This window comes from Cnephaeus nilssonii (assembly GCF_951640355.1).
Source record: "Cnephaeus nilssonii genome assembly, chromosome: 15".
NCBI lineage: Eukaryota > Metazoa > Chordata > Mammalia > Chiroptera > Vespertilionidae > Cnephaeus > Cnephaeus nilssonii.
In genome coordinates, this window is record NC_137086.1 from 44,249,159 (window position 1) to 44,269,137 (window position 19,979).

Sequence of the window (19,979 nt, forward strand, 5' to 3'; positions counted from 1 at the left end):
AAACTCCTGTGAAGAGCTTACTTAGCATAAGCTTGCTCCACAGTGAGCGTTCAATAAGTTTGCATTTATTTCATTCCTTATTTCATTCTTTGGCGTCCAGGGCGAGGAGATAAAATGGAATTAAGGATAGGAGGTGTCGCGGGCCAAGCAAGGATCCTTCATGCTCAGGAAAAGAAAAGAAAAAAGGCACGACCAAAATTTGGTGAATCTTCCATAACCAGTTTCTCGCCAGAGCGCCCTCCGAGGCTCCACCTCTAGCCCTTCTAGCCACACCGACTCGCTGGTAGCGAACCATAGAGTAACGGAAGTGACCCGTCCCTTCCACTACCGGTTTAACGCTGGTCGAACCTTCTGGGGACTTATCTGGCGCGGAGCATTGTGGGATTGCTGGGCGGCCCCGACACAGAGCTCAGAAGAGGAGTAGCGGGCCACAGAAGAAGCTTCCAAAATGATGGTGAGTAGTGTCTCCCGTATCCCTCGCCATCCGCCGTCTTCAGCGGCCATCTGGCCGGTAGCTGGCGCCGCCTGGCTGGCACCTGACCCGTAGGGCTCTCCTCTGCCTACGGATCCTGTCCTCCCCCGATCTCCCGTCTAGGGGCGACCCCGGCCCGCCGTGGCCTGGCTGGGCCCACACACGGAGCAAGGGCCCTTGGCGAGTATTATGTGGGACTTGAGGGGAGGCTGAGGTCGGGCCGGGTGGGGACTACAAGTCCCAGGGTGCTTCAGGGCAGCGGACCCGCGTCGGGGACCCGGCTTTTGGAGCCCCCCACAATCGTGACCTGGGTCCAACTATTACGGATTGAGCATACATAAGCAGTCGGTGGCCAGATCTGGAAGCCCCGGCTGCCGCAGGAAGTGCGGATGTGAACAAGTGTGCTTCCTAGAATGGGCAGAGCTCAAGGTCTCCACTATGGCCTGTTGGTGCATAAATGGCCACAGACCTCTGCTCATACATCCACTCGTTCACGCATTAAGCACATGCTTAGTGCCTAGTGAATGTACCCCGCTGGTGGTTGCGCTGCAAACTTCTCAGCCGGGAGAATGGGCGGGGCAGATGGCGATGCTGCATCAGAGGTGGAAAGATCCCGCCTCTAACTCCGACCCTGTCTGCGCCCCCGGATTTGACAGACCAGAGTTCTCTCGTTGGCCACCTAACTAGGGGTCTCTTTTCTTAGATGAAGGGTGTTGGTAAATCCTGGGCTCCACACATGGCACCCCTTTCCCTTCATCGTTGCAGGTACTTTTCACCGGTCCTAACCCTCGGAGGTACCTCTTGAATCGCTGTTGAATAGGGCCAACTTTTAAGGCGGTGTTTTTCTTTCGTTTATTTGTGTGGATTTTCTTTGGGTGTTTTTCTTTTGTTTTTCAATTATAGTTTACATTCAATATTATTTTGTATTCGTTTCAGGTGTACAGCATAGGGGTTAGACAAATTGTTCCTGATAGTTCCATTACCCACCTCACACTAGGGTGTTTGAGGCAAAGCCATGACTGAGAGGCCGCTTTCTATGCACTTGGCAGTTCACTCATTTTGGCCTACCCGTCGGAGTCAGTTCTCTGTTTTTTTCCCCCTGCTTCCTGCACCGTCCCCCTGTCCTGTTAGATGTCAAGCTGACACCTAGGAGGTGTTCATTCTGCTACCAAATGCCCTATGAATCCAGCTTGTAGCCAAGCTAGAAGGAACCTGGTATTATTCTGTACCCCTCTCCCCTTCATACCTCCGGTACTGCCCCTTTTCAGTCCCTCTTCAGCATTACCTATGCCTGAAGGCATCTTCATCTGTGCAGAGGCAGCGTAGGAGGGCAGTGGAGGGTAAGGGCTCGAGCCATGCTGAAGGCCAAGGTTTGTAACTCAGCTCTGCCACTTACGAGGTGTGTGACTTTGATTTTGAGCATGTTATTAAATTTCTGGCCCTCGGTCTGTTAGAGGGCGTTAAATTAACTAATACAAAGTGTCCAGCATGTAGTAAGCACTCAGCAAATGTTAGCTATTCTGCTAGGTCAGTGGTTGGCAAACTGCGGCTCGCGAGCCCCATGCGGCTCTTTGGCCCCTTGAGTGTGGCTCTTCCACAAAATACCACGTGCAGGCGCGCACATACAGTGCGATTGAAACTTCGTGGCCCATGCGCAGAAGTCAGTGTTCGGCTCTCAAAAGAAATTTCAATCGTTGTACTGTTGATATTTGGCTCTGTTGACTAATGAGTTTGCCGACTACTGTTAGGTGGTTGCTTGCTTGCTTCTCACTGTAACCCATCTTCCTGCCAAGGCAACCATGAGTTGGATCAAAACCAAGTTTTGTCTAGTTTTAAAAACCTTCACCAAGGGGCTCCAGACCACCACAGTGGGTTTTTCTGTTTCCCTGCTATATTGGCTGCTTATGTGAATGTGAAAATTCTGTCACCAAAAATCCTCCTTGCTGTCATCGAATTAGTCCTTGATATTCTAGAAGCCTTCTGTGCTTGGAAGGGAGGTGAAAGGGTCTCCTGAAACCTCAGCTCTGTGATTTGGGTACATCTTGGATAGAAAGTATTATCCTTGCCTTTGGTGTTGAGCACTATAAGCTTTGATATATAAATGCCTGTTGTGATTTTGTAGAACATCATGCTTAATAATTTTTAAGAAGGATGAACAGGAAGATCATTAAGCTGAAATTACCAAGCCTTTCATGATACCCTTGGCAGATGACTGGATTCTGCAATTGTTTTTCTACTTGAATAACAATGAGTAAGATTAAAAAGTAACTTGGGGACGACAGCCCTGGCCAAGTGGCTCAATTAATGGGAGTGTTGTCCTGTACACCAAAAGGTTGTGGGTTGGATCCCTGGTAGGGGCACATACAGGAGGCAACCCATCAATGTTTCTCTTTCTAAAAATCAGTACACCTGGCCAGTGTGGCTCAGTAGTTGAGTGTCAGCCTATGATATCAGGAAGTCACAGTTCAGTCCCAGTCAGGGCATATGCCAGGTTTGCGGGCTCAATCCCTAGTGTGGGGCATGCAAGAGGCAGCCAATCAATGATTCTCATCATTGATGTTTCTCTTTCCCTCTCCTTTCCTCTCTGAAATCAACAAGAAATATATATATATATATATATATATATATATATATATACACACACACACACACACATACATACATACACACACACACACACACATATATATATATATTAAAAAAGTAAAAATCAATAAAACATGTCCTCGGGTAAGGACTAAAAAAATAATAAATTGCTGTAAGAAAACTTGTGTCTTTCCAAAGAAATAATATGTATTTTTGAGATGAAATATCTTATTTTAAAAAGTAACTTGGGGACAGAGCAGGGCTTTCCATAGCAGTGCCTGCCCCTGGGGAAATGATAGAAAAGGACCCATCCTCTTGACCTGGATTGGCTCAGTCTAGCTCTGTTACCTTTCCCTCCCCATAGGATCTCTACCCGCCTGTCATTTCTCTAGGGCCTGCAAAACATAGGGAAGTTGGGGACAATATGGTCAGCTACTTCCCAGCCCTTCTTGCTTTGTACTTAAGAATTCTCAGCGAATGTAATGTCATCAAACTGCCAGTTCTTTCCCAAAAATAAGAAGCCAGTGTATCTTACTGCATTGCATATTTCAAGCACTTTTGAGTATATATATATTTAACGGTTGAATTTTCAGCACCAAAAGCTGCTGAATATCATTCCATATGTGGCCAAACCTAGGCCCTCTACCGATTGAGATTATTATAGCTCTTACCTTGGGGAAGCTCATACTTGAAGAAAGGATGGCAGTATAAAAGCTGCGCACTAAGAAGCAGCAAAGACAGAGTTATGGGCTCTCCTGTTGAGGATTCCCATTAGCTGTTGTTGAGAAAACTTCCTGGAAGAATTGGGCTGTGAAGAATTCCTGGCCTGATGTTAAGAAAGCAGTATTGGTAGAAGTGGCAGGTGGCTCTTGTAGATGGGGGTACAATTTGGAGGTGGAGGTGAGAAAAGGTCCACAAAAGTGTTGGATAAGTTCACCTGTTGGGGGCATAGAAGAATCTGTTGAAGGGAATAGGAAGGGAGTTGAGACTCAAGTTGGTTTTTTATTTAAAGTTACGACTTCATCTGAGGCAGAGGTAGACCAGAGAAGATTTAAGGCTGCATGAGGAATGATTAGCCGGGACTGGGAAAAGGCGGGGTCTTTCAGGAGACACTTCTTTCCTTACAGAAGGTGCAAGGGTCCAAAAGAATGCTGAGTATAGAGAAACCATTTCTTGAGGTGAGACTTGGGACACTACCAAGAAAAGGAAGGAATTTTCCCTCCAGCCTGTGTCTGGTCCCAGATGTAGGGGGTTATCTAATAAGCATTATTTAAAAAAAAAAAAAAAGTAATGTCTGATAAGCTCATTAAAAAAAGAAACAGAACAGCAAATATACAACCCAAAGTGTCAAAACCCTCTTTACTAACACTCTCTTTCTCGTTAGAGTTTGTTGGGCATCTTTCCAGCTCCTTTATGCACTTACATTTTATATCTTGCCTCTTCTTCACTATTTTCTGGTGATTTTTAAAAAAATGTAAATCAGGTTATGCCAGTCCTCTGCTGCAAGTCTTCCCAGGGCTCCCCTTTTAGGAGTAAAATTTAAGCTCCTTTGAGCATGTTATTAAATTTCATGGGGGGATCCAGACCACAGTCCACAAGTGAGTATGTGGTCTGTTCCCTCCTGCCTCATCAGCCTTATTCACTACTCAGCTGCACTGGTCAAAGGAATTGAACTTTTTAAGCAGTTGTCCTGTTAATGCGATGATGTCATCCTCATGGGTCACTAGACTTTGTGGTGTGTGAATTCCTGACTCCTCATTGTTAGGGTGAGACAGCCCCATGCTTTCCTATCCCTACCCCCTCAGACACCTGAAGTACCCCTAGGGGTGGATGTGGGCAAAAGCTTTCAAACTTTATATTGCACTCCATAATAAGAAATAAATTTTAAAGCATAGCCTAATAGCACACATATAACAAAGATCATGAACAGTATTTACCCTTAATATATTGTTTCATACAAACACACCGTTAGTCACAGTCACTGGAAAGACTGGGCCTGGTTCATGAACTCATCGTTACATGTCAAGCTTGGATGCAGGGACAAGGAACTCTGGTTTGCTAAGCTGAGAAATTACTGTCTGTGCTAATGATCATTGGCGCAGAGGCATTTAAGGAAGCCCTTTAAAATAAGTATCCCTGTCTTCCAGAGTTTCTAAAGCAGGTCTGCAAATTAAACCTCTAGGGATAGTGACTGTTTTGGAGGCCCTTGCAAATTAGAAAGAGAAAAACTTCTTTGGGGTATCTGATTGGAGATGAGTCACAGGAAGCTTTATGGAGCCAGCATGAGAAATGGAAACGTTGCTGTGTGAATTAGATTTGTTGTCATTTTGTGAGACAGAACAAAGGTGCTGTTTGCTTCTCTGCCTGACTACTTTCCTACACTCCAGCTAAACATTGGTAAAGCTGCCTGCCTGGGCATCTCCAGGACAACGCCTGAAGCTATTGACACCTCGGTTTTGCATCAGTGCCCCATCTACCTCTCTAGGATTAAGCTGTAATGCAGATAAGTGGATGTGTTGCTGGAGGGTGAATTCAGAGCGTGGCCTGCTGCTTCCTCCTGTGCCATGCCCTAATTCTTCAGAACAGAATGGGGTCAGAAGTTGAAAAGGCTATGCTCATTTAGCTGGGCACTGGAGAACACATCTCTATTTGATTTGTCCTTTTAAACAAAATCTATTCTTCTCAAACCATTTTCTAGCACACCTACCAGGTGTGTTGTGGTCTTGGCCATGTCTCTGGAGATAGAGGCTGTTTAAGGAGTAGATGTGGTGGACAGTGGGGGAATATGATTTTCAAAGATATATTTTTGTCCTGGGGGAGATGGGAACATTTTCCCTCCCCCTTCTCTCCTTATGACGCATTGTAATAGGTGATTTTTAAAAGCAGTCAATTGCTCTTTCTTTTCTAGCCCACACCAGTTATCCTGTTGAAAGAGGGGACTGATAGCTCCCAAGGCATCCCCCAGCTTGTAAGTAACATCAGTGCCTGCCAGGTGATTGCTGAAGCTATAAGAACCACCCTGGGCCCCCGTGGCATGGACAAGCTCCTTGTGGACAGCCGGGGTAAGTCTGCAGGGCTCCTCAAGGCAGTGTGCAGGGCAAGGCTTCTGGGGAGCAGAGGTTGGCATCAGAAAACTTACTGCTTCGGATCGCGGAGGGATTGCGCACTGTGAAGGGGCTCCACTTCATACGCAGTCCTGAATGCTGCGCCCTGTGGGGATACATGGGAGAAGCTGGGCTCACAAGGCTGTTGCCTTGTAGAGAGAGACAACCTAGAAACATGTGATCCCTCCCATTGTATCATGCTGCCAAGACGAAGAGCAAGTTCCCTTTTATGTTTTAGTGTATTCATTGACATGTGCGATACCAGGGTATTAACTTTGTTAAGAATATCTAAATGATTACTCATTGTCACTTAAAAAATATTTTCTACATCCACTTGAGGTGTGCTAAATGCTGCTCAAAGAAAAGTAGGGGCTCAAAGTCTTTGGAAAATTGCCACATAGGAAAGTTGAGCAGACTAGTGACTTTAGGTGGCCCTTTGTGCAGAGAACTCTCTCTAAAAAGATCAGCTTATCCCACCGTGGTGCCCTCTGCCCCATCCTGATAAAGGGTGCATGGGCTCCAAGTCCAACTAGAAGACATTTTATGAAAGGGTCTTTGAATTTTTACTTTGTGTGTTCCTTTTAAGGAAAAGCCACAATTTCTAATGACGGGGCCACAATTCTGAAACTCCTTGACGTTGTCCATCCTGCAGCAAAGACTTTAGTGGACATTGCCAAATCCCAAGATGCTGAGGTAAGAAAATCAAGCAGATGTGTTTAAATGGAGGTGGAAACACGTGCCTACTTGCTCCTTCACTCCTCTCTCTAAATGTTTTTTATTTTATATCTAAAATTATAATTTCAAAAGTAATACATTCTTATAAAGATATTTAGGAGTTAATAATCTTTTAAAATTTGTACTGTTCCACTGCTTATAGCTGAGAATAGGAGTTGCTAGGTAAATAATTTAACCTTATAAGATAGCACTGGAAACTCTTAAGGTTTCTACCCCCCCTTTTTTATGGTAATAAAATATACATAACAAAATTCACCATTTTAACAGAAACCATTTCTAATACCGGAATCTTGATAATAAATGTTGAAAGACAGGTTTGTATTGTTCTGAAGTTATGTGAAAAGGTTTATTAGGACCCAGTAGCCTATAAACAGTATGGCTTTTCTAAAATTAAAGTGAGAAGAGTCTGAATTTGACCTGTTAATGTCTTCAGCAAATGAATAATATTTTCTGGCCAAGAATTTGGCAGCTTAAACCCTTTGCCGTAGTGACTCTCTTCCCCCTTGAGAATTATTTACATTACACAATAGACATAAATAAGTTGCACATAAAATTCTTCTAAATCAGGTTAGCCAGTTTTCTTGTGAGCTCTTATTCTGCCTCATTAAAAATAGGGTTTAGATGTCATCATAGAAAACGTCCTGTAGGAAAGATGAGCAGACTAGTAGTCTGCTTATTCCAAATGGGGTTTAACATAGAAAGGGCTTTGGCTGGGCCTAGGAGGTTCGTTTTAGTGGGATTTGGCTGGAAATATCTTTCTTGTAAACTCCTCTAGTACTTTGTACTCCTGAAGAATATATATCTCATGCCAATTGCTACCATGGCTATTGTGACATGTAAGCATTGTTATTACAAGCATAACTGGGACTGTCTTATTATAGTGCCTTTATGTAATAAATAAATTACCAGGTAACTTGCATATATATGATTTCCTATCCCAAGGAAATTTAATTGTCCAAATTAGTCTTCTGTGGGGAATGGGCCTGGCTGGGGGATTGTTTTTGTATCTAAGGACCCTTTTATGGGATGGACACCTAACTACCATCACCTTCTGTTTATTACAAACACCTATGCTTCCATAGTAAAGCTCCACACTCATTTAAACAGTGCCCAGTTTAAGTGGGTAGATTGCCTGAAAATGGAGTTGGGGCTTTATAAACCCAGAACATGAGAAAATGTGAATTTCCTGTCATCCTCTTCCAGGTCGGTGATGGCACCACCTCAGTGACCCTGCTGGCTGCAGAGTTTCTGAAGCAGGTGAAACCCTATGTGGAGGAAGGCTTGCACCCACAGATCATCATCCGAGCTTTCCGAACTGCCACCCAGTTGGTATGGGAGTACTGGCTAACTTGGCCTTGTGCTTGGGCACCTTCGTATTTCTCTCAGGATAATACCTTTACTGGGGTGTAGAGAAGACTGGGAAGAGTTCCTTGGGAATTTTCTGTGTTCTCCCTAGGAACCTCAGTCCTACCAGTCAGTAACTATTTGATTAGATATTTGCTAGAGTATGATGTAGATATGTTGTAGCCTCCAGTAAGTCAGAGCTATTTTTGTTTTTGTCGAGTACTTTTTGGCACATCTTGAGATATATGTATATATTACATTATATAGCATCTAATTAATATATAAAGTGCTAAAAATTTTGTAGGTGTTTTTCATGAGCCAGAAGGTTTGGCTTGATCTAGTGTCATAGCTTGTTTTCATTCATTTGTTTTAGTGTGTTACCTGCATATCCAGAACTAAATCCTAGGCGTGTTCTTAGGATTCTTTAGCACTATAGCTAGTCTATATTTCAGGCTATGGGAGTTTTCTAAACTACAGAGATTTACATTTTTCTGGGCAGCTACAACGACATAAAAATGTTGTTTCAACTGTAGAATAGAAATGCTTAAGATTTAGGAGTAAACTAGATTAGAGGCTAGCAAGAGAGGTTGGCGTCCTCTTCTCCAGTTTGTAGCATGAGAGGCTCACTCAGCTTCTGTTCTTGGCAGGCAGTTAACAAGATCAAAGAGATTGCCGTGACTGTGAAGAAGGAAGATAAAGTGTAAGTTTGTGGTGGGACTTGACTTTCTATGGCCAAATGGGATGCAGAAGCATGTGATCCCTGTGTGGGCCCCGGGGCTGTTTGGCTCTTGCTAGATAGACCCTGGCTGTGCCCCAGCCCACATTGCTCAAAAGAGGCTGGTAGACTGTAGTTGAAAAGCTGTCACACAGGTGGTCGTTGACTGCAGTCACCGTCTGTCACTGATTATATGCCCTAAAGATACAGAAGAAGTTGGTGAGGGCTGATTTTAGTGGCAACCACCTCCACATTGCAGTAGAATCAGACAAGGGAGGCTTTCAAGGCCTGATGCAGGCCCCACCCTTACGTCCCAGGGAGCAGAGGAAGCTGCTGGAGAAGTGTGCCGTGACTGCTCTGAGCTCCAAGTTGATCTCCCAGCAGAAAGCCTTCTTCGCGAAGATGGTGGTGGATGCAGTAGTGATGCTGGATGATATGCTGCAGCTTAAAATGATTGGAATCAAGAAGGTGCAAGGTGGAGCCCTAGAGGTAAGCCTGCTGTGGCCTCCCCAGGAGGCTCCTGCTTTCACATTGACCCTTCAGACAGTTTCGTATAGGAGGAGAGCACACATTACAGGCAGGTTTGGGCTGTATTCTGCACACTGCCACGACAGGCTGTGACTGTAGGTATATTCTGTCACTTCTATGGACCTATGTTTACTTGTCAGCAGAATGTAGATTGAACTGAGTTTCCGAATCTCAGTGTTGATGTGGGGGAGGGAGTAGGGCTATCTATGACCCTCTCAATTAATGAATCTGAGCAGTACTTTTTAGTTCATTCTTCTCCAAGTGATAGAGCCATGCTCTTCTTTTATTCATTCATTTTGAATAGATGATACATAGTTCAAACTGCATTGAAGGACCTGAGGGAAAAATAAATATTCCCTAAACCACTCCTGCCCCGGATTCTACCACTATTAAGTGCGTGTCCTTCCAGAATAATCTGTGCTTCTATAAACGTGTGTAAATATTGCTTTCCTTTTTTTTTTTTTTTTTTTTTAATCCTCACCTGATGATATTTTTTCCATTGATTTTTAGAGAGAGTGGAAGGAAGGGATGAAGGGGAGAGAGAGAGAGAAAGAGAGAGAGAGGGAGAAACATTGACATGAAAGAGAGACATCGATTGCTTGCCTCCCGTTTGACTAATTTCTGCTGTCATCTTGATTCAGCTCAGGTCTCATCCCCTTTAGGAGGCTGTGGATTTGAATGACACGGGAATCTGTTCACTGATAGGCTACAGTATTGTAGGTCAAGATTGTAGGTTAGCACAGACTTGGTCATTTAGTAGTCAAAAAAAAAGAGATGTGAGATGTGAATCTAAGTCTCCTTATAGTGCTGATTCAATCCCAGGTGCAACATGCTTCTTATTATGCCCTGATAGTAACTTCAGCCCACAGGAAGCTCTGTTATTGAAAAGAGGTAGAAGTTCATTTTGAAGGATTGAGATGCAGGAAGCTACAGTGATGGCCTGGGAACTGTGCAGGAAATTTCTGACCCTTATGATCTTTTGGCTTCATCTCCTGGGCAGAGGAAGCATCTAGGCTATAGCAGATGAATGAGTGTGAGTGAGTGTGTGTGTGTGTGTGTGTGGTATAGGTAGGGAGGGGTATGTGTAGGTGTGTGCAGGAGGAGAGGACCAGGAGGTTGGTAGTTGGGATTGAAGAAGGCATTGGGCAGCCTGTACCTTATAAATGCCTGGCTCCTTTCCTGGCATGTAGGTAAATGCTTTAAGCACTATCCCTTGGCACTTGCTTTGAAGGCCAGTCTTAGAAGACAGCCTGAACAGGCCTTTGCCATGCTTAGTTTCTTATTTTCCTTATACTGAAGGGACAACCAAAATGTTTTGTATTTTTCCCAGCTTCTATGGTAATGGAAAGGTTTTGTTACAACAGTGAAATAAAGCCATGGTTAACTCAGGTTCACAGGAATGGACATGGCGTAGCCCAACACACCACCAGGTTGATTTCATTTCATTCCAGTACTGAACTTTTGAACTTTTTTTTTTTTTAAATAGGAGTCCCAGCTGGTAGCTGGTGTTGCATTCAAGAAGACTTTCTCTTATGCTGGGTTTGAAATGCAACCCAAAAAGTACCACAACCCAAAGATTGCCCTTTTAAATGTTGAGCTCGAACTGAAAGCTGAGAAAGATAACGCTGAAGTCAGAGTCCACACCGTTAAGGTAGGCCCCACCAACTGGCAGCGGAGTGGAAATGGGCAGCTGTCTGGGCCAAAGCCTCGGCTCCTGTGGTTGTCTGTTTTTCAAGCTCCTGTGGATCCCTTTATCCTCCTGTCACCCTAAATACGGATGTCTAAATGCTGGGTGACCTGGACTGGAGGAGGTTTGGAAAGGACAGACCTGTTGAAATATTGTCCTCTGGCCCCCAAGAAGGGGCTGGCAGGGGCTCTCTGACTATACAGTGAGCCTAGTGTTCTGATTCCTTTGGTTTGGGCAGATGTGGGCTCCTCCCCTTTAGACTGGGTCTCACGCTGCAGGGTCAGGTGTGCTCCCATCATTGATATAACCAAGGCTGTCTCTGGAGCAGCATTGTTACCCACTATAAGCAGGTACTCTTGGGAACGTGTCCCCAACACAGATTGGCCTTTGCGGGGAGGGGTCTTATCCTTGGGAACTCCATGGGTGAGTGCCTCAGAGGAGGCTAGAATAAACCTGCACTAACCTCTTTCTCACACCTTGACAGTGCCAGCTCTGGAGTAGCTTCTAGTCCTGGGGTTACTTTCTGCTTTTGTGTTTGAAAGTTTTAGGTTCCCTCAGTTACTTTACAGGGTCCTTGCTTACTTGAACTGTGGAGAAGCTATTCCGTTTATCCCTGTTAATTCCCAAATAGCATACTTTTATCATGGGAGATGCATTTTAGCCCACTTTATATGCTAACCTCTACTCCAAAGCATCCTCATCCTTTCTTGGTCTCTTCAGGATTATCAGGCAATTGTCGATGCTGAGTGGGACATTCTGTATGACAAGTTAGAGAAGATCCATCATTCCGGAGCCAAAGTCGTCTTGTCCAAACTCCCTATTGGGGATGTGGCCACCCAGTACTTTGCTGACAGGGACATGTTCTGTGCTGGCCGAGTGCCAGAGGAGGATCTGAAGAGGACCATGATGGTAACCCAATGTTCACTGGCTGCTTCGTGGCCTGGAGGGGTTTTCATTTACCTCTGGTGGGCAGGAGTGCAGTTAGGTTGGTGTGTCAATCCAGGCCTGACTTCTTAACTCTTTTTGCCTTGGAGCACTTCATTTCCAGTGTGCATGTGCTCAGGTATAAAAGTTATCTAACCAAAACCAGTCAGGAAATCAGATTTGTGAGGGAACCCAGCAGTAATGCTGTGATTAGCTGAGTACACTCAAGTATTGATGCTTCCAGCCAGGTTTCCTTCCTTCTCCAGTGTCTCACCAAAGTCGCCTTAAGTCGAAAGCACCGGTCCTCACTTCACTGCTAGGCCCAAAGCATCCTAGTTTGGGGAGGGCTCTCAAGTGAGCCAAAGGGTCCCCATCTCCTTTTAACTAGGCCTGTTTGCCCTTAGTTCTTTCAGAGGCGGTGAGGGTCATCAAGGTCAAGGGTGAGGTGGGTTATCCAGTGCAGAGGGCTGTGGGCACCGTGCCAGAGTCCAGCATGGGAATTGGCTTGGAGACTAGGCGGCAGGAAGTTTGTTGGTCTGGTGTGAGCCTTCACTACTGGATGATCTTGCCTTCTTGTGCTCCTCAGGCCTGCGGAGGCTCCATCCAGACCAGTGTGAATGCTCTGACCCCAGATGTGTTGGGCCGCTGCCAGGTCTTTGAAGAAACTCAGATTGGAGGCGAGAGGTGAGCATCTTGGCAGAGCCACGAGACTTGCCTGAGTCTGGCCTCCTGCCATCCTTTGGGTGTGGTAAACAGCATGTGCTACTCTTTTTGAGTCTTACCTTTTGGGGCACAAAGAGCCCAAATGTAGAGTGTTTGGGGAGGGAAGATTACATTGGGTCTAAAGTTTGACTCCATAATCTTTTATGTCCCATTGGTATAGCGCAGACCTTGCTAAGAAGGTGTCTTTTAAAGGTGGGATTAGGGAACCTTAGTGAGAAACAGAAGTGCAGCTGCTGAGTGTTGGGAGGGTTTGGTGAGGTCAGAACACAGCGGGCTGGCAGCAGACAGGAGCTCACATGTATGTACGATTTGACCCTGGATATAGGTACAATTTCTTCACTGGCTGCCCCAAAGCTAAGACTTGCACCATCATCCTCCGCGGTGGCGCTGAGCAGTTTATGGAGGAGACAGAGCGGTCCCTGCACGACGCCATCATGATTGTTAGGAGGGCCATCAAGGTACTGGGCTGGTGGCTTCCTGCCTGCACAGCCCATTCTCCCTCCCAAGCCAATGAGACCCTGGATTTGTGTGGTGATCCCTTGTCTGGGTGGCACTCAGGCCCTGACTTGCCTCACAAATCATAGAGAAATAGCCTCAGTCTCTCAAAATAGGTCATGCTGCCTCAAAGGCTAAGACTTGTTCTTGTGAGCAAACTGTGGGGCTGAGGCAGTCAGCCATTCTAGGGATTGTACCAGTGTTCTCAAGCTACAGGCAACCTTGGAGATGGTCAGAAACCATCTGGTTGATGGTGGCATGTGCTAGACAAGGGCCATGTTTAGGCTTCCTGGGGCTTGGGATGAGGGAAATAATGAGGGACCACTCTCTGGGCTGGGGACCTACTGGCTGAGTGGCCCAACTTTTCTGTGGCTGGAGCTTGGACCAGGGGGACCACTTGTATTGAAATACGGGTCTGGTCTCTACAGAACGATTCAGTGGTGGCTGGTGGCGGGGCCATTGAAATGGAGCTCTCCAAGTACCTGCGCGACTACTCCAGGACCATTCCTGGAAAGCAGCAGCTGCTGATTGGAGCATACGCCAAGGCCTTGGAAATCATCCCGCGCCAGCTGTGTGACAATGCTGGCTTTGATGCCACGAACATCCTCAACAAGCTGCGGGCTCGGCATGCGCAGGTGGGTGCTTCCCCTCCTTGGGGTCCAGGCATTTGGATGGATGGGCTAGATTCTGTGTGGGCTTTAACCATTCAAACTCTGTGTTCAGCCCAGGTGGCAGTGCTGAAACTAAACTCAGTACCAACCAACTGTGCTTCCTCTGAGGGCAGAGGCAAAGCCGCAGTGCTGGGACTGGACGTCCCAGGTTTCTTAGTGCTTCTACCAAGAGTGTGATCACTGCTCGTGGTGCGCAGAGAGGAGCCCTGTGGCCCCTGCCGGAAGCACACCCTGGGGAAGCACTCGGAGCCCTGCTGACACCCAGCCCAGCCATGGCTCTGCCACCTCTTCGAGAACTTCGTTTCTTCGTTTGTTATTTAGCACATATTTTAAGTGCTCAGCACTCGGACAGCAGCAGTACTCAGTGAGCGACCTTCTGTCTGACTTGACACTTTACCTCTGTGTCTCAGTTCCTCATCCAGTGGGGACTGATGGAAACAGTGCAGTGATACAGTGAGACAAGGGATTGAAAGAGTTCTTCTTGAGAGCCATGCATCCTCAGGTGACCTGAGGTGGGGCCTCCCCAAAACAGGGAAATACCTAGGAGATGGCCAGAGCTCTTGTGTGCTCAGCACGTCCAAGGTTTGCATGGGTGGTTGGCAGGGACAGGGGTGGAAAAAGGCGGACTCCCAGGTTCCTGTTGTGATGTCATAGGCCGATGGCTTCTTCCTCAGGGAAGTGCCACCAAGTTCAGAGAGTCAGGGTTCCTAACTTTTGGAGGGAGGGGATGCCGCAAGAAATTTCATAGCAGTTCCATGTACCTCCCCTCTTTTCCCGATCTTTCAGGGGGGCGTGTGGTACGGGGTAGACATCAACAACGAGGACATTGCTGACAACTTTGAGGCCTTCGTGTGGGAGCCGGCTATGGTGCGGATCAATGCCCTGACTGCAGCCTCGGAGGCTGCGTGCCTTATCGTGTCTGTAGATGAAACTATCAAGAACCCTCGCTCGACCGTGGATGCACCCCCAGCTGTTGGCCGGGGCCGAGGTCGTGGCCGTCTCCATTGAGAGGCATCCCACCCGTCACCTAACTGGCTGGCAGGCTGGCTGCAGGGCGAGCTTACTCTCCCTGTCTTGTGTTGGCTAATTGGTATGAGAACGGGGTAGGGAGGGATTGGCCACCCTGTTCTAACTGGCGGCTATTTAAATAAACTTCCAATTCACTTTGCAAGTTATTTGGGGACAGGAGTTTTACTCATAAATGTGTTCACTGCAGCTCTGGATTTTAGCTTTGTATGTGCTCACCCGAAAGGTAGAGAAATTCTCTTCCCTCTGGCCTGTCTTCAGTAGCCTCTGGTCGCTGCTAAGGCTGAGTGTGCAGCACTGCCTGCAGGGAGCTCCACCTGAAGTTTCACTTTGGTATCTTTCTCAGTCCCGGAAGTGGCTGCGAGATGTGGAGTCGCTTCCTTTTCTTCCAAATTTATCTTACCTAGCCCTGGCCGCGCCAGGCACTGCTCCCAGGATTTCTCCAGGTGTGAGTAAATGTGTTACATGACCTTGTCTGCCCCTCTACCTCATATTCTCTTGGTTCCATCTTTTGTCCCTCAGTAAAGATCCTGAGGTTGAGGGCTCTTGGAGGAATGTCTTAGGCCATATTCACTGTAGTGACTTCTTAGCAGTCCGTTGAGGGGGTGGCTGAAGGAGACCCACCTGGTCTCATTAAGCTCTCCTGAACAGGGCAAGTTTGAATTGGCCAGCACAGATCTGCTGGAAAGCAGGATCTAACAGCCTCTTGTTTGTGCTAGTCCTGAGGTCTGGCCTGCAGCTAGCTGTCATTGGTCCTTGTGGAAGTCATATTGAACCACTGAAGCTTTTACTGCTTAATATTGGGAAATGATTTTAAATATATATATATTTTTATTGATTTCAGAGAGAGGAAGGGAGGCGAGAAAAAATCAATGATGAGTGAAAAAATCATTGATTGGCTGCCTCCTATACCTCCCTACTGGGCATCAAGCCTGCAACCCAGGCATGTGCCCTGACTGGGAATCAAACCCTAACCTGGTTCATGGGTTGACGTTCAACCACAGAGACACACCCACCAGGCGTGATTTTTATTTGTTGTTTTTTGTTTTTTTTTTTAATTCCCGAGTCCAACCATTCCCAGTTAGATGGACTCAAAGGTGAAATAGGGTATGGGCAGATCCAGATTTTGGAATCCCGCATCCTCCTACCTTGATAGTCTTTGTGTAAACTAATTTTTCTGAGTCTCAGCTGTTCTAAATGTATAATGAAGATAGGAACAGGGGTATAAGTGCTCATCTACTTATTTGATGCTAGAGCCACACAGTTTAAGTATAAACACCTGTTGGTTTTTCTGATTTTTAATATTTCATACCTGAGTAATCAAATTGGTGGGGCAACCCCATTGGGTAAAATAGGGAAGTTGAAGCGAGCCCATGTTGGGCAATTTGGTCTCTCCCTCGGGCTGAAGCCTGGCTGGCTGATCAGAGCCTCCTGAGGATGTGGCCAGGCCAGTGAGAGACTGGGCAGTGCCTGATGCTCCTGCTGTACTTGTGCTGGAGTTGTCCTTAAAGGTGGTCTCTCCTGGCTGAGTCAGAAATGGCACCCCAAGGCTTGCTGTCCACATACAGACACCGAAAGGGAGTGAGCTGTGGCAGGGGCAGTGACCTGCATGGCCTTGTTCCAGTGATGTCTGCAGTCCAGAGACAGGTCTCCTGATGCTTCATTCACCCCGTTGATGCCGATCTGTCACCCACCTCTTTCCTGCTTCAGTGCACTTCAGCTGCAGAAAGGCTTGGTGACACAGACCGACAAATATGGCCACCTGCCATTTATTGCCCTGAGGCAGATACTCCAGTTTCACCATCTTTTATTGGATACAAAGCCATAAATTTTCTGATGCCTGTGTGAGTCCTCTTAAATACATACACTCAGGTACATTCAGCAAAGGGCATTTGTGGGTGACATGGAGCAAAGTGCTGGGATGGTGACGCCTGGTGTGGCAGAGAAGTGGGGCCACTGAAGGCTCCTGGGGACTGGAGGTACAGGCACCACTGAAGAAATCGAAAAAGGCTCTCCACTCCTCTGCCTGATGTGCTTGGGGTGGGGGGAGCCACCCTCTCATGGCTCAGGCCCATTGCAGCCTGGCTGTGCAGGGAAGGCAGGGCCTGGGGGTCAATTGTGGAAGTCCCCACCAGCAGTGCCCACTAGAGCCAAGCCTACTCATGCCAGCCAGGAGGCAAGCCTGGGTCACCTCAGGCCTCTGAGTTGAGTGCAAGACCCCCGCCAGGGCAGAGCTGAGGCTGGAAGGCCAAGGCCAAGCCTCCTTGGGGCCAAGCCAGTGGTGGCAGGTGAGGCTGGGCCTCATGGGGGGAAGCCTGCCTGATTGTCAGGGCGGTCTTGGGACTGGCCAGGTTCCCAGGGGTTTGGGGAGGGAATAGGAGCTGGCTGCCTTAGTTGGCCCTGGTATTCTGATTTCTGATCTCCACCCAATCCTACACCTTATTCTCAGGCAAGGGCTGCAGAACACCACACTTGTCCAGGAATAAATACATACACACGATACACAGCAATATATACAGAAATGCAGGCCTGGGACAAGGCTGGGTGAGCAAGCATGGCCAGCAGGGCTAGAGAGATGTGCCAGGCCCCTTGGGGAGAGAAGTAACACTCACCAGGGTTGACATGCTGGGACAGATCCCATCAGTTGGAGCCCTCTGAGCTCAAGGGCCCTGCACCCACTCACCATATCTCTTGTTATCACCCCAAGTCCAGCAGGAACTGGGTCTTTGGCACCGATAGTCACTGTTAAGGTATTCCATTTAGCGCCTTAAAAGGACTAGGACTTGGGCAGCTCCCCACTTATGGCCCAAAGGACTAGAGGCAGGACCCCAAAAAATGATGGGGCCAAACCTTGGAGCCACAGACCTTAGGAAGGAGGCAGCTTTTCTTCCTTTTTTTTAGGCAATTCCTGAGGGGCTGGCTCAAACTCCATTGGACTAGGAATACCTGAGCTGCCTTGGTCCTTCGATGGTCCCTCCTGGCAGTTAAAAGCCTTGGTTCTGGGCAGCCTGCTCCTCGCCCTCTGGGATGCAGACGTCTACAGCATCTCCTTTGTTCCCTGCCAGCGCAGAGGAGGCAGCCCAAATAAAGCATGACCACACACGCAATCCAAGTCCTCGGAGTCCCCCAGGTGCTGGGTCAGGCTGTATGGCAGGAAGGTGGTAGGGATACCAAGTGGCCCCCACCCATGGGCCCCCTATACATGCCTGGGCCCCTGGAGCAGGACCTGCCTTGGTTTGCTCTTTGAACCTCCTCTTTGCATCTTGTCAGGTGTGAGACAGGGGCGAGTGAAGGATGGCTGGGCCCTCCACCCGTTCCCCGTCGTCAGCCCTAGCTATAGGGTTGCCAAAGTGAACAAATGGAGCATTCCCACCAACAAAAGCTCCGCCCCCCCCCCCCCCCCCCCTCCCGAAGAGAAGCAAAAAATAGCATTGAGCTGGTGTGGGTGGAGGCCTGCAAACCTGCCAGTTCTCAGCCACACAAGTCTACCAGCCCCGGGGGCAGGTGTGCAATGGGACATACTATAACCCATGTTCCTGTTGACAGGGGCCTGGGCATGTACAATATAATAAATACTCCCACACATCCTTCACTTGGCTGGACTTGGGGGGTTTTCTGGAAACAGCCAAACCTGTGAGAGGCAAACTTCCCCTCAGCAGGAGAGGGGGTCTTGTTCACTCTGCTGCCTGCAGTGCTGGCGGTGTGCAGGGCTGTCACACAAATGAACAAATGAGTGAGTAAACTATTACTGACAGTCCCTTCAGCGCTGCCTTTCTCCCACTTCAGCTCACTGCCCGGGCACTGACTACCTTTCCCAGGGCGGATGCTGGGCATCCCGGTGGGCACCCACCCATGGGGAAACTGCCCAGAGCCTGTATTCAGGGACAGAGGCTTCCTGGGGCAGAAAAGGTCCCGGTAGGGCAGGCTCTGGCCAAGCAGGGCATCCCTTTGTGCTTTGTCCAGGACACAGGGAGGAAGCACCTCTGATCCTGGGGTCATGTGGAGCAGGGCTTTGGAGGGTGCAGTTGGAAGGCAGGACTGATGCACCCAGGGCAGCCAGGCCTAAGTGGACCTCCACCTCCCTCTAGGCCCGCAGAGTTGTGCTTCTTCCCATGATTCCTGGGGACAGAGCTGAAGAGGAGTCAATAAAACCAGCTGCTCTGGAGTGGAGATACCACACGGCCAAAGCTTCGTGCAGGACAGGACAGGGAGTTGCCAACATGACACCCTTGGTATTTGGGGTCTTCAAAGGGCAGGGCCAGGAAAAGCCATCAACAATGGGAAGAGCCGGGAGAACTGGGTGTAGAGCCAGGGAAGCAGGGGGCACTGCTAAGTCTGTGGGGCCCAGCTCTGGAGGCTAACCCAGGGCTGGGTCTTGATGTTCAAGCTAGGTTGTAGGAGAAAGTTGGGTCCCTGGAAAGAACTGAGAAATTGGAGGAACCCTACCCTGGCCACACCAGCTGCCTAATGGTTAGGGCTGAGAGCCAGTCCTGTGCAGGAGAGAAGGAAACCCTAAGACGAATCTAGGTGAATGAAAGAACTTTCCAAATGAAGGGTGGCAGGACCCACGACCTCAGCCACTGTGGGAGTTCTGAGGAGGAACTGGGGAGACCTGAGTCTTAGTGCTGGGACCTGGTCCTGTGGGGACCACGTAAGGGCGAGTGAAACCCCCACTTGCATCCATTCTGTGGCTTCTAAGCCAAGTGGCTCTGGCTTGGGCCTCAGAACTACCCCCAGGCAGAAAACTCCCAATGGAGCCCTTAGCCCATGGGACCAGATGAGATGGAGGAGGGGGACAAGTCCAATGAGGGGGTTCTTCATTCTTGGCTCGAAGGGCCTAGCTTCCTTAAAGGGCTACATCTTTAAGCAAGCTAGCCAGACAAGGAAGCAAACCAAACCAGCCTCCTCCCAGCCTCCCCCAGGCCCCCATATAGAGGTCAGCCAGTGACTGACTTCCTCCCACACAGCC

General features: G+C 48.1%; 1 protein-coding gene across 1 annotated transcript; it reads left to right on the top strand.

Annotated features, from left to right (window-relative positions):
- Window positions 1–299: 299 nt before the first annotated feature.
- Window positions 300–15,172, top strand: CCT7 (chaperonin containing TCP1 subunit 7). Its single transcript, XM_079792207.1, has 12 exons — window positions 300–454; window positions 5,967–6,120; window positions 6,749–6,855; window positions 8,101–8,226; window positions 8,889–8,941; window positions 9,274–9,445; window positions 10,971–11,135; window positions 11,892–12,080; window positions 12,682–12,779; window positions 13,144–13,276; window positions 13,742–13,948; window positions 14,771–15,172. The coding sequence occupies exons 1-12, from the start codon at window positions 449–451 to the stop codon at window positions 14,990–14,992; spliced, it is 1,632 nt and encodes a 543-aa protein (XP_079648333.1). The 5' UTR covers window positions 300–448; the 3' UTR covers window positions 14,993–15,172.
- The last annotated feature ends 4,807 nt before the right edge of the window (window positions 15,173–19,979 follow it).

What these genes read in the sequence shown, in the direction of transcription:
- CCT7 (XM_079792207.1), top strand. An exon ending in GCTCCTTGTGGACAGCCGGG is followed by an intron (nt 6,121 to 6,748) that starts GTAAGTCTGCAG and finishes GTTCCTTTTAAG; the next exon opens with GAAAAGCCACAATTTCTAAT. An exon ending in CCAAATCCCAAGATGCTGAG is followed by an intron (nt 6,856 to 8,100) that starts GTAAGAAAATCA and finishes ATCCTCTTCCAG; the next exon opens with GTCGGTGATGGCACCACCTC.